Source organism: Eutrigla gurnardus (assembly GCF_963514095.1).
Source record: "Eutrigla gurnardus genome assembly, chromosome: 20".
NCBI lineage: Eukaryota > Metazoa > Chordata > Actinopteri > Perciformes > Triglidae > Eutrigla > Eutrigla gurnardus.
Genome location: NC_139931.1, coordinates 9610642 through 9623694, shown reverse-complemented (window position 1 = coordinate 9623694; position 13053 = coordinate 9610642). Strand labels below are relative to the sequence as shown.

At 45.0% G+C, this 13053-nt stretch overlaps 1 protein-coding gene across 2 annotated transcripts in view; it reads left to right on the top strand.

Moving 5' to 3' along the window:
• LOC311031146 (E3 ubiquitin-protein ligase rnf213-alpha-like) overlaps window positions 1-13053 on the top strand; it is a 29320-nt gene that overhangs the window by 6197 nt on the left and 10070 nt on the right. For both annotated transcript variants that reach the window (XM_084037280.1, XM_084037279.1), the window contains exons 7-36: window positions 74-279; window positions 383-672; window positions 753-1009; window positions 1084-1293; window positions 1397-1589; window positions 1674-1729; window positions 1818-1992; window positions 2091-2252; window positions 2372-2470; window positions 2569-2691; window positions 2799-2982; window positions 3191-3364; window positions 3474-3626; window positions 3709-4316; window positions 4415-4574; window positions 4670-4887; window positions 5145-5282; window positions 5388-5552; window positions 5672-6944; window positions 7051-7232; window positions 7348-7503; window positions 7594-11202; window positions 11286-11410; window positions 11496-11612; window positions 11694-11818; window positions 11899-12021; window positions 12109-12170; window positions 12345-12498; window positions 12582-12723; window positions 12813-13004. In XM_084037280.1, the coding sequence (XP_083893406.1) occupies window positions 74-279; window positions 383-672; window positions 753-1009; window positions 1084-1293; window positions 1397-1589; window positions 1674-1729; window positions 1818-1992; window positions 2091-2252; window positions 2372-2470; window positions 2569-2691; window positions 2799-2982; window positions 3191-3364; window positions 3474-3626; window positions 3709-4316; window positions 4415-4574; window positions 4670-4887; window positions 5145-5282; window positions 5388-5552; window positions 5672-6944; window positions 7051-7232; window positions 7348-7503; window positions 7594-11202; window positions 11286-11410; window positions 11496-11612; window positions 11694-11818; window positions 11899-12021; window positions 12109-12170; window positions 12345-12498; window positions 12582-12723; window positions 12813-13004 (9831 nt within the window). The remainder of the gene's footprint in view (window positions 1-73; window positions 280-382; window positions 673-752; window positions 1010-1083; window positions 1294-1396; window positions 1590-1673; window positions 1730-1817; window positions 1993-2090; window positions 2253-2371; window positions 2471-2568; window positions 2692-2798; window positions 2983-3190; window positions 3365-3473; window positions 3627-3708; window positions 4317-4414; window positions 4575-4669; window positions 4888-5144; window positions 5283-5387; window positions 5553-5671; window positions 6945-7050; window positions 7233-7347; window positions 7504-7593; window positions 11203-11285; window positions 11411-11495; window positions 11613-11693; window positions 11819-11898; window positions 12022-12108; window positions 12171-12344; window positions 12499-12581; window positions 12724-12812; window positions 13005-13053) is intronic.

Below are 13053 nucleotides of genomic sequence, written 5' to 3'. Positions count from 1 at the left end.
CTTTTGATGTGTTCGTAGACGGACCTCGTTTCAATTTCCGGTCTCACTGGCTTTATTGTCCTTTTTCACGCAGAGACCTTGGAGATCATGGCTTTCTGGTCGAGGGCTGGCTGCAGACAAACAGAAATCTAGCCGAGTTTAGGTCGATACCGTACAAATATGTTGTCTTCAATGATAAAAAGTGCAAATACGAGTTTGAGCACATATACAAAATGGATTCTACCAATCATACCACCAACAGATGTTTGTTCGTGAAACCCAGCCTCGTTAACAGCGATGGTAAATGTGACCTTCATTCCCTGCGTGCAAATAACACGTGGTTATCATATTATGATGCATTTGTGTTACACATGGAATATCTGTATCTTCTTTTTTTTTAAAGGGGACTGGCATCAATACGATGACATCATCTGTGCCGAGCCTTCGAAGAACTTCCTCAAACGTGTTAAAGAAACAATCTGGCCTGAACAAAGGAACAAGCTCATTCAAGGCAGAAAGATAGCGGGGAATATAATGCTGGAGTCCATATTTGATCTTCTTAGGACCTGGACCGATACCAATGTGAAAAGTTTCTTCATCCAGCTGAATCAGTTCTGTCAGGTTTACGGGGATCCTTTTGTGTACGAAGAAAAACAAAAGAAATGGTCTTCCTTAAACTATGGAGAAGAAGACGTAAGTTTGTAATCTCTGTGTACGAACTTTAGCTGCACCTATAAGCCAACCGTACTTACGTGTCCCTGCTGATTTCCCAGGTGAAAACGATGGTAAAGGAGTTCATGCTGACGAGGGTGATTCCTCAGTTGAAGGATGGAGGGGAGAAGATGCTCTACTTTCAGGATCCCATGAGAGCGGCTGCGATCATGCTCTATGTGAGTCAACGGCTTCGCTTCAAACTGGACAATGGCGAGCTCAACCGGCTCTGTGGCACCCTCTGTTTACCCAAACTAGAGAAGGAAGAGTTCCTCCAGTACTGGACAGGGTTTTCTCGGGATGTCGCTGTTCTCAAAAGGTAGGTGCCTAATCTATTCGATATCCCTGTGTGTAAGGATATAATCTGCTAATTTCACAAACTTTCTTTTACAGTCTGCCAGACTTGTTGGTGACTCTGATTAAAGACGTGAAAGCAGCGAACATGCCTCGATGGATTTCGGTGCTGCCGCTCCTCCACCTCCTCAAAGGCACCGTGAAGCCCTTTGAAGCGGCAGCTTCTGGAAACTCGAAGTACACCTTAACCTGGGCAGGTTTGCAAGGCCTTGGGATCACTTCCTCATTCTATAACAGTCAGGACAGGCAGTGAGTGCCTTTGCTGAACTCTTACACAATTATCTTCCATTGGATCTATTTAGAAATGGATGGATATTGCCGGGCATATCTTGACTTACTCTTTTGTTTTCAGGGCGTTGCTGAATGTGATTAAAAACAACAGTCATTTGATGGAAGTGGATGCACTTTTAGTGCGATCCTGCTTGTACTTGATGCCGTTCGATAACCTGATGGATTGTCTCAACAACATAAACACTGAACTTTTGGACGTGCTTCATGTTTTCACCAACAAGGCTCCGCTGGATATTTCCTACAGTACCTGTCAGGTGAAGTGGAAACTCTTATTGGAAATGATGCATGTCGGGATTACAGTACCGTTTCATTAATCTTCTTGAATTTCTATTTTACAGGCAGCGTCCGAGATTCTCTCACACATCCAAGGACGAATGATTGAGGAAAAATACAGGTGATTTGCCCTTCTTGATGTAGAAGATTTTCGATTGGATGTTTATCAGATTTCACGCTTTAATCTTCTTTTCTTGTTTTGTTTCTAGTCATTGTACTGAGGCTTATAGGAGAGAGTGCCTAGAAGCAGCAGTGAGACTGTTGGAGAAGCTCTGCAAAGGAGTCAGATCGGCAACTTATACACAGAACTGCGCTGAGATTCCTGTCGCCTGTATGAATCTGGTTGCATCTGTGTCGGACTTTGTTCATTGTAACAAACAGAAGGTGTGTGAAGTGAATCTTATAAGGCAAGATGTTCCCATTTCAGAGATAATCAAGTCTTGCTCATTTCATATGTTGTTAATCTATGAATTCTCATTCAGGAGACTCAACAAGAAGACAAAGTGCAGGGATACGCAAAAGACTTGGTGATCCCTCAGGCCATGGTCATAATGAGAGACTGGATCAATCAGTGCTTCAGGCAGAATTTGCTGAACAGTAATTTCATTAACCTGTACAGACTTGAGGCCACAGCAGAGATTGAAGTGAGCAGTTTCATTATATTTTTGTAAATAAACCGAAAACTATACATATGGGCGCTCGCAAGTCATGGATGGTACAGAAGTCTGGACAATGGTTCTTTTGTTGATTCTGTATTTTACAGATGTGGAACAACATCATCTCAATCCAATTCAAAGATGAAGATTACACCAAAGAATGGAGACAGAAATTCACAATGGATTTTGAGGGCAAGTACAAACGGGTATGTGACTTATTTTACAGATCTGTGTTAATTTAAAATATATATATATTTATTGTATTGTTGGACTATAAATATTTAATATGCCTGTCTAATTTTAGGAATCTGCTGTGGATCAAATTGAATTCTACTGCACAAAGATAGAGGAGCTCAGTAAATCCCATCCACACGTCGCTGCTAGTATTGAGAGGTGTGCTCTCGAGGCTGTGACATCGTTGTGCCAGGTATGAAGATGGACTAAATGACTTTCTGGACCTGCATGAGTAACCGTTTCACTTCATCATTTAAAGGACACATGATAATGTTTATGACTGTCTTACCTCATATGCAGACCAAGTCTGAGGGAAAGCTGTTTGAGAAGTTTAAGGTAAACTGGAAATTCGGGACTCTCATCTCAGCCATTATCGAGAAGTCCTGGCCAAAGGACAGTCAAGGAAACTATCAGGACGATGAAGAATTGATCCTTCAGCACCTCCTTTCCTGGACTGCCGCCAAAGACTATTTCCAACTACACGGTATCTCCTCAGAAATAAATAAACCATTATTACATGCACACACCAAATATAACTCTGTGGGGTAAGCGGGTAGAATATAATCTCTCATTTATTAGATCAAACACCATCCGATAGAAGGAAGCCAGTCTTCATTTAATAACTCAATGGAAGAAGTTAAATATTACGATCATCGATGTGATTTTAGACCAAAACGTTTCTGTCATTGCAGGTGCAGACGAAAAGCTGATTGAGAAGCTTTCTCAGGATGCCAGGGACAGAATTGCCATAGCCATATCCTCCTTCACAGCCATCGTTGATCATCTGGTCCATGGAAGCATTAAGACCAGCCTCCTGGATATCATTTTGGATAAAAGAAATGCCTTCTTAGAACTGCTGAAGATTGGTGAGAACAGTGTGCTCATCGCCACATTTTTCCAAGAAACATGTTCAAATAACCCCGGAGCATGTTCAAATAACCCCCCCCCCCCCCGTGTGTGACTTGATGTTAACAGATTGCCTCTCGGAGAATGACCAGTACAAGGATAATGCCAAAATGAGGAGGCTGTTACAGTGCAGACAGCGTGAACTGGAAGCTGTGCACTATGAGAAGGAGCTTGTGGATGTCTTCTTAACAATGAGCTACAAACTTGAGGCATACATGACAGGTATGGTGGAGAAACTTGTCCTTTTGTTTTAATCACGCAGCTGCAGAAAATTTAACGTACGCTTATTTGATTTCCGCGACAGTCGATCTCGCCGATATGCAAGTTCGGCAGAAGGTGAACATCGAGACCATGTCCCTGTACGATTTCATGGAGGTTCATCCGTTTGACCATCTGCCCTCTCCCATGGCCGGTGTCGTCACATACTTCAATTTGGATGAAGACATCAGAAGCATGGCAGAGGTCCTGTCCACCTTCAGAGACAGTCATATCTTCCAGTTGTGTTGGGAGAATCAAGCCAAACTCGTAGCCGATGAAGAAATGGAAGGCGAGGATGAAATAGCGGACATTATGGCGACACCGGAAAATATACACGATGACATCTTCCAGCCGTGCTTCGCTGATTACAAAGACCTCTACACTCGTCTGAAGAATGGCAGCATAAGACTTGAGGAGGTCAGCAAGCTCTTCAGAGATTACAAGGGCAAGTACGAAGAGCTGGCACGGGACATGGACATCATGTGCAGAGTCGATAAAGCCATCGACAATCAGTGGATCCACCGCAGGGTTCAACAGATCGAGCAGTATCATGAACTCCATCTAGCTGTGACTTCGGCTCAAATCATCATGAAGGTCAAAGAGACGCTTTGTCTTCAAGGGGACTTCCGGGTTCTGGAGACACTCACCGAAGTGGTAAGTGGCCAACAATGTTACACAATGAATCAGGCTAAAAACCTCCCTCTGCGTACCAAGTGTGCATTAAATTACTGTTTTGACTTTCTCCTCTCCAGACTCATGCAGACTTTGAGAAAGAGCAGCTCAGTCGAATTGACAACGACTTGATGCAGGCAAAGATGGTCCTGGTGGACATAACTGAGTACCGCCGACTGTGCCTGAATGAGCTGGGACTCAGAGGACACTTTGTAAAATGGGTTAAAGATGCACTTGAAGGTAAGGGTCGTTATTACTAGCTGTACTCTGAATGTAGATTTTTTTTTCGGTACGCTTTCGAATAAAATTTCTGTTAAAATGTTCTTTCATTCCAGATATCAACGAGTTGAAGGTGTTCGTTGACCTGGCTTCCATCTCTGCGGGAGAGAATGACATGGACGTGGATCGCGTCGCTTGCTTCCACGACGCTGTCCTCGGCTACTCTTCAATGCTGTATGAGCTCAAACCAGACTCGGGTTTTGATGTCTTCAAAGAAGTGCTCAAGAAGCTCTGGAGAGCTTTGGAGAATGACTGCAACCTCCCCAAAAAACTGGTAAGAGGACCTCTTCTTAATGCTTCTTAAAAAACATAGCCCAAGCTCAAAACGGAACTTTAACCAAAGTTAAAGACTCCAGACTTTGACATTGTTATATTGTTTTGAAATCATGAGGTTTTCAGCTTTTACAATCCGTAAATTAACATTTTGATTTTATACTGGACATGGATAAAAAATCGTCGCTTCTCCGTTTTGATTCATACACATCTGTAAAAAACAATTAAACAGCATAGTTAAGTTCTCATCTTTTGCAGCGGGACAGTGCACGCCATTTGGAGTGGCTGAAGACTGTGAAGGACAGTCATGGGTCAGTGGAGCTGTCCTCTCTCTCTTTAGCATCGGCGATCAACAAAAATGGTATCTACCTCATCAGTGCTCAAGGTGTAAAAAAGGTAACTACCGAAAAAAAAAAGACGATGGCGTTCCTGTGTCCGTGCAGCCCAGAGGTTGTCTCTGAGAAAGTTCCTCACATGGTGTATTCCTGATTTTCTATCCAGCTGAGTCTCGACACCGCCCTGAAGTTGCAGATCCCAGAGGAGCATGACGAGGGTCAGCAGATGCGTAGCTATTCTCTCGAGGACCTGCGGGAGCTGCAGAACAAACTCATGCTCATGTCTGGGAAAGGGGATCAAGGGCAGACTGAAGTTGATCACTTTGCAGAGGTATACCGAAATGTTAACCATATTTATTTAATGAATATAGGTAGTATATATAAAAGCTAAAATAACTGCTGTGTGACTATCTAGTTGCGTCCGACTGTAGGTTTGTATTTGTTTTTCAGGTATTTGCCAGTGTCCAAAGACTAGCTGAGGCATTCATTGCCCTCTACACTGCTGGGAATCCTCTTTTCAGACACTGGGAAGCGCAAATCAACTGCAGCTTAAGCAGCGAGGAGCCCAGCATTGTGATGGACTTCAACCTGGGCAGCGTCCTCAGTGTTGTCATTGTGGAGGGCAGCATAGAGGAGCAGCTGCCTGAATTTTGCAGGAAAATGGAGAAGTGCCTTGACTATTGGATGGATTTTGTAGACAAACAGAGGTCACAGCATTACTATCTGAACTACTATACAGCCGAACAGATTGTGTACCTCTGCAGCAAGCTGACTCAGCAAAATGTGACCAATATGGAGGACCAAGTGCTCATGATGCTCTCCTTCGTCAAGCCAAATTGCACAGCCTCAGACTTGAGGCAGGTCTGGCATGCACTCCAGTATGAGATCCTTACTCAACCACAAGGAAAAAATGAAGACATAGAGTTCCAGAGTTTTGTTACGGTGCAAAGAAGCGAGCCGGGAGACCCAGACTTGACCAGCGAGTCGGATCCCCTGCTAAGTCTTCTGGAACAAGCTGATGGTTCGCTGAAATTTAATCTGATATGGAATGCTTACATGAAAGACATGAAGGATTATCTTCCGCACATTCTTGATATAAAAAGTCTTGGGAGACTGCTGGAAATACTGGCCAACAAAGACGATAAGCGCGACGAATACCTTCCTGATGACGACAGTAGGGATTGCATACAGAGGCAGCTACCTAAAGGCCTTGCCACTGGAAATCCAAACCTCATTGTTTGCCCGCAAAGTGAGGTCTTGACCGCTTGCATATCGGTTTACATGAGCAGCAGTGACGAAACACTTCCCACCTATGACGAAGTTCTCCTGTGCAACTCCTCGACACCATATGAACAGGTGGAGCTATTCCTCCGACGCTGTCTCAGGGCAGGCTACAGGGGGCAGAAGATATACTCTCTACTCTACGGAGATCTGCTCACTTACGACGTGAGCTGCAAAGTTGAGACCTTTTTTCAGCGAATGAAAATGCAGAGTAGGAAAGACTACAGACTCGTCATTATCTGCAGCTCGGAAAGAGAACACGCCTACCTTCCCTCAGCCTTCAGCCAGTACAGGTTGCACATGGTTCCCCAGGAGCCAACGGCAAGGATCCAGATGTACCTCCACAAACACTGCGTTGTGCCAGAAGAGCAATGCAGTGCTGCAGCAGTATTCAAAGACCGACTGTGCGTGGGGGTCGTCTCATCCAAAAGGGCCGGTGTTGGTAAGTATATATGTACAGTACTCGGCTATGTCAAATTGATGATGGTGAATATTCCACACCTAAGATTATTGATACCTACGATAATTCACTTTTTATTTAATTGCAGGTAAATCTCTCTACATCAAGAGGCTGTATGAAAACCTGAAGCACTCCACCAGAAAGCCCACAATGATGAAATGCATTCGCTTAATTGAACCGACTGTTGACGAGAACGTCATCCTTCAATCTCTGCTGAAAACCTCCGAGAGGCGGGAACTCGTGATGTTCCATTTTGACATCACATCCTCGGTAACGATAAGTTATAATATATCTCAAGTCAATGCTTAGCTTAATGATGTGTGCCCTTATTAATAGGACATTACATATGGTGTTAATAGGCTGTGTTTTATCTGATTGGGAAAAGGTGCAGAAAGGTCTCGACGAGTTCCTTTTCAAATTGTTGGTTCTGCGCTATTTGATGGACTCCGAGGGAAAGACATGGAAGTGCAGATACAACCAGCTGTATGTCATAGAGATTTTGGAGCAGGCTGTCACGTCAACCAGAAATGCTTCACGGCAGGTAGGCGCTTCTACCAGCTTGGTGCTATCGCTAACCATTTATCATGTGATTTTTATTTTAAACGCTGCTTACCCTGTGTTTTCTGCACAGGGTCAAACTGTGAACGGCACATTCACGGATGTGTTTCCAAATATTTTCTGCCGACCGCCTAAAGAGGTGCTGAAGCGAGAGATGGAGAAGCAAGAAGATCCTACCATCGTATGCAGTGACGACCCAGTTATGGATGATCAAGAATTCAGGAGTGCGGCCTTTCAGCGACCATACCAGTATCTCACAAGGTTTTATAACCACGCTGATCTTGATGTGTTCAAATATCAGGATGTCGAAGGGTCACCTGTGGAATGTCTTCAGATGCTTCTCATGTACTGTGGAATCATGGACCCTTCCTGGGCAGAACTGAGAAATTTTGCATGGTTCCTAAACCTCCAACTGAAAGACTGTGAGACGTCTGTGTTTTGCGACGTCACTTTCATCGGCGATACGCTGACTGGATTCAAAACCTTTGTGGTGGACTTCATGATACTGATGGCGAAAGACTTTGCCACTCCGTCACTCAGCATCTCTGACCAAAGTCCTGGCCAGCAGCAGATGGACCTGACTGGTATCAGTGACGAAGATCTGGCTCCTTTTCTGATCAGGAAGAGATGGGAAACGGAACCACATCCATACATCTTCTTCAACGACGACCATGTGTCCATGACTTTCATTGGTTTCCATCTTCAGCTCAATGAACAGGGCACGGTTGATGCCATTGAGCCCGCCTCTGGAAAGGTGATAAAGAAGAATGCCATGACAAGGGTATTGTATGAAGGCCTAAAGCTTCAGAGAGTCCCTTTCAACATAAACTTTGATAGTCTTCCAAGAGGGGAGAAAATAGAGAGGATCTGCAATGTTCTCGGTATCCAGTGGCCTCTGGATCCAGATGAAACCTATGAGCTGACAACTGACAACATACTGAAGATGCTGGCAATCCATATGCGATTCAGGTGTGACATCCCTGTCATTATCATGGGAGAGACGGGGTGTGGCAAGACGAGGCTCATCAAATTCCTTTGTGAGTTGCGGCGAAGTGGAGTGGCCACTGAGAACATGAAACTGGTCAAGGTGCATGGTGGCACAACCTCGGAGATGATTTACAACAAAGTCAGAGAAGCGGAAGGAATCTCTTCCTTTAACAAACATGACTATGGATTTGACTCTGTTCTCTTCTTTGATGAGGCCAACACTACCGAGGCCATCAGCAGCATTAAGGAGGTCCTCTGTGACAAGACGGTCGAGGGGGAAAGCTTGACACCCAACTGTGGGCTGCAGATTATCGCAGCGTGCAACCCTTACAGAAAGCACACAGATAAGATGATTCAGAGATTAGAATCCGCCGGCCTTGGTTACAGAGTTCGAGCTGAAGAGACGGATGAAAAGCTTGGGTCCATCCCTCTCCGCCAGTTGGTCTATAGAGTTCAAGCCTTACCTCCGAGCATGATCCCCCTGGTGTGGGACTTCGGACAGTTAAACGATCACACAGAGAAAATATACATTCAGCAGATTGTGCAAAGAGTGGTTGAAAAGAAAGCAATCGATGAAATGCACATCAAGTGTATCACTGATGTGCTTTCGTCCTCACAAATGTACATGCGGACAAGAAAGAATGAATGCAGCTTTGTCAGCCTGAGAGATGTCGAGCGCTGCATGCAGTGTTTCGTTTGGTTCTACGACAACCACGTCATGTTGTTCACGGACCTTGAAGAATTTGAGAGAACTCAAAAAGCTGAGAAGAATGAAAGGTATAGCAGGCAGTCTGACGTCAGAGACCCTGTGCTCTGGTCTCTAATCATGGCCATAGGAGTCTGCTATCATGCCTGCCTAGAAAACAAGGATAAATACAGACAGAAAATCAGCAAAAAACTACCAGCACCATACATCCCAGCAAAAGTAATGCAGGAAATCTCACTCATGCAGGATTTACTTCTGAGCGGTGTGCCAATGGGGGATACCATTGCAAGAAACAGTGCTCTCAAGGAGAATGTCTTCATGATGGTTCTCTGTATCGAACTCAGAATCCCTCTCTTCTTGGTTGGAAAACCGGGAAGTTCAAAATCTCTGTCTAAAACCCTTGTGGCTGATGCAATGCAGGGCCAAGCTGCTCACTCTGACCTCTACAAAAAGCTTAAACAGATCCATTTGGTGTCCTTCCAGTGCAGCCCTCACTCAACACCCGAAGGCATCATTAATACATTCAAGCAGTGCGGACGCTTTCAGGAGGGAAAGAACCTGGACGAGTACATCTCGGTCGTGGTTCTTGATGAGATTGGGCTGGCTGAGGACTCTCCAAAGATGCCACTGAAAACCCTTCATCCGCTGCTAGAAGAGGGATGCATCGACGACGAGCCGCAGCCACACAAAAAGGTTGGATTCATTGGCATCTCCAACTGGGCTTTAGACCCCGCAAAGATGAACAGAGGCATTTTTGTGTCCCGCGGTGACCCTGACGAGAAGGAACTCGTCGAGAGTGCTAAAGGCATATGCAAATCTGATGCAATGGTTTTGGAGAAGGTCAGGGATTTCTTTCAGCCCTTTGCAAGAGCCTACTTGAAGATCTGCAACAAACAAGGCAAAGGCTTTTTTGGCCTGCGTGACTATTACAGCTTGATTAAGATGATTTTTGCTGTGGCCAAAGCTTCTCAAAGGAAGCCCACTGCAGAGGAAACCGTGAAGGCCGTGTTGAGGAATTTCAGTGGGAGGGATAATGTGGATGCAGTTGCCGTCTTTACCAAAAGACTGAACATCTCACCCAACAGGGAGAACATCAGTGCCATTGAGTTTGTGAGGGAAAACATTCAGGCAGTTGGACAAGAAGAAGAATGTCGGTACCTGCTGGTGCTAACAAAAAACTATGCAGCCCTTCAGATCCTGCAGCAGACCTTCTTTTCAGAAAGCGGTCAGCCAGAAATAATCTTTGGATCCAGTTTCCCGAAAGACCAAGAGTATACCCAAATATGCCGCAACATCAACAGAGTGAAGATCTGCATGGAGACCGGCAACACGGTTGTGCTCCTCAACTTGCAGAACCTCTATGAAAGTCTCTATGATGCCCTCAACCAATACTACGTCTGCCTGGGAGGACAGAAATATGTGGACCTCGGACTGGGCACCCACCGCGTGAAATGCCGGGTCCACAAAGACTTCCGGCTGATTGTCATTGAGGAAAGAGAGGTGGTCTACAAACAGTTCCCAATACCTCTCATCAACAGGCTGGAAAAACACTACCTGGACATCCACACGGTCCTTAAAACGGAGCAGAAGAGGCTGGTGGATGAATTGGAGACATGGTTGAGACTTTTTGTGTCTCCCAGCAGCCAACACGCGGCAGTAGCTCAGACTTACAAGTACCAGCCGCCAGACGTCTTCATAGGCTACCACTCGGACACGTGTGCTTCTGTGCTGCTTCAGGTAATAGAGAAGGAGAAGGATAGCATGGACACCTCAGATCCTGAGAGGAGAATCCTGGACGAGGCTAAACTCGTACTGCTCAGATGCGCCACGCCGGACTCACTTGTGCGGTTGGACTGCACGGGCCTTCCCAAAGTGGAGAGTGAATACCTGGCCAAGGTTTACTTTGAAGAGCAGAATAACAGCTGTTTATCCGACTTCATTCTCGCTCACACAAGGCAGGAGGCTCATTGCTACTCCTCCTTCACAGAGGTAACCCCAAATTGTCATACTAGTTTAAAATATGTCCTTAGGCTGTATGTATCGGGTTCAGTCATATTTTTTTTAAACCATAGGTGACAACATTCTCCAGACTTCTGACGGCATCTGACTTGAAACCACTGGAGCTAGTGTTGCCTAGCGTTCAGCTGCTCTCACTCCAGCAGTTTGACACAGAGCACTCCTTCCTGAAAAAGATCAGGTTTGATAAAGAATTAGCAGCAAGAATATACTCAAATATTCAGGTATTCCCCCAGTCTAAACATGTATCCTCTGTTTTCTTATAGGAACTTCCTCATTGCTGAAAGTGGAAGTAGTAATACTGGACTCTGCAACAAGATCCTCCTCATTCAGTGTGATTTTGGTGAAGCCTCTCACAGTGCCAATCTCATTGCATCTGCAAAGTAGGTCCAAGGTTGTGTTCTGCTGGGTCTGCACCCCCAACGTTTGGTTTTGCCATACTGAGTTTTGCTGTTCATTTGTAGGTATTCATCCATAAACGAAATCAACAAGGTAACTCAGGAGAGCACAGGAAGCAGGGTGTTTGTCTACTTTATCACCAGGCTGCCAAGGATGGAAGGAGGGACCTCCTACGTCGGCTTTCATGGAGGTAGGGCTAGCACAACTTGTGAGTTTTATTTTTTTATCACATTGTTTTAAGAATAATCTGGGGCATTTTTCTATTTACAGGCCCCTGGACATCAGTTCACATCGACGACCTCAGACGGTCAAAAGATATTGTTTCAGACATCAAAGCCTTGCAAAACATGACAATCAGTCAAATGTTTGACACAAAGATCAGTCAGCCTGAAGGTAACGGATTGGTTAATAATTGCTGGCAAATGATTTTCCTCTACTTATTATTTTCCTGGCATTAAATCACAAAAAAAATGTTTGCAGCCATGGATGTGGATGACATGTACACTGAGAATGAGCAGGAGGAAGCAGAGTCAAAAGAAACTGTGAGTATATTTGCTGCAGGTGGGAAAACCACAAATGTTCTGCCTTAAATTGAAAATCTACACTTATATCATCAGACATATGAGCACACACTGTAGTTTGACAACAGTGACATGTAATTTTATTTCGGATTGCTCGGGACGCTAGTTTTTAACCAGCGTGTCCTCCTGCTGCAGGGCAGCGATAATGTTGTGGACACTACAGCGCTTGTGCGGAGCTGCGTGCAGAGTGCAGTCGGCATGCTGAGGGACCAGGTGGAGAATGGCCTCCGCAGTACTCAGAGAGTTGAGATCCTGCTGACACTTCTCAGTGACGGTGACAAAATAAAAGGTATTAACAGCAATTTATTTTCAAACGGCATGTTTATGTTACAGCAGTTGCAGTGCTCACCCGTGTTCCCTTACTCTTGTCAGCTGGATTTCTGCAAAGTGTGAAGAGGCATCTTCACTCATTGCTGGCAACTCAGGATGGTAACGCCTTCTCATTCATCAAAAGCAACTGGGTCATTAAGGAGGCCTCAAACATTGATGCATTGCAAGAAGGAGGCACCTTTAGGTGAGTGCTTCCGCGGCAACTTTTCTGTGTTTGCGTATATATTCCTGTTTTTTGAACAGCACCGTTAACTATTGGGGGGGTTGTGACAGGCACACCTTATGGAAGCGTGTTCGGGCTGTGGTCGTCCCCCTCTTAGCGCAACTGCTTTCAGTCATTGATCGCGACCAAAACTTGGACATCCTTCTCGACGGAAACTGTGGTGAATTTGTCAAGAGGCTGTGGCTCGATATCTTCAGCAATGAAAAGCTCTTGAAAATCCAACACCTAACACTGGACAACAAGTAAGTAGTGGTACTTGCACTTTGCAAAAATACCTATAACTGATGCGAT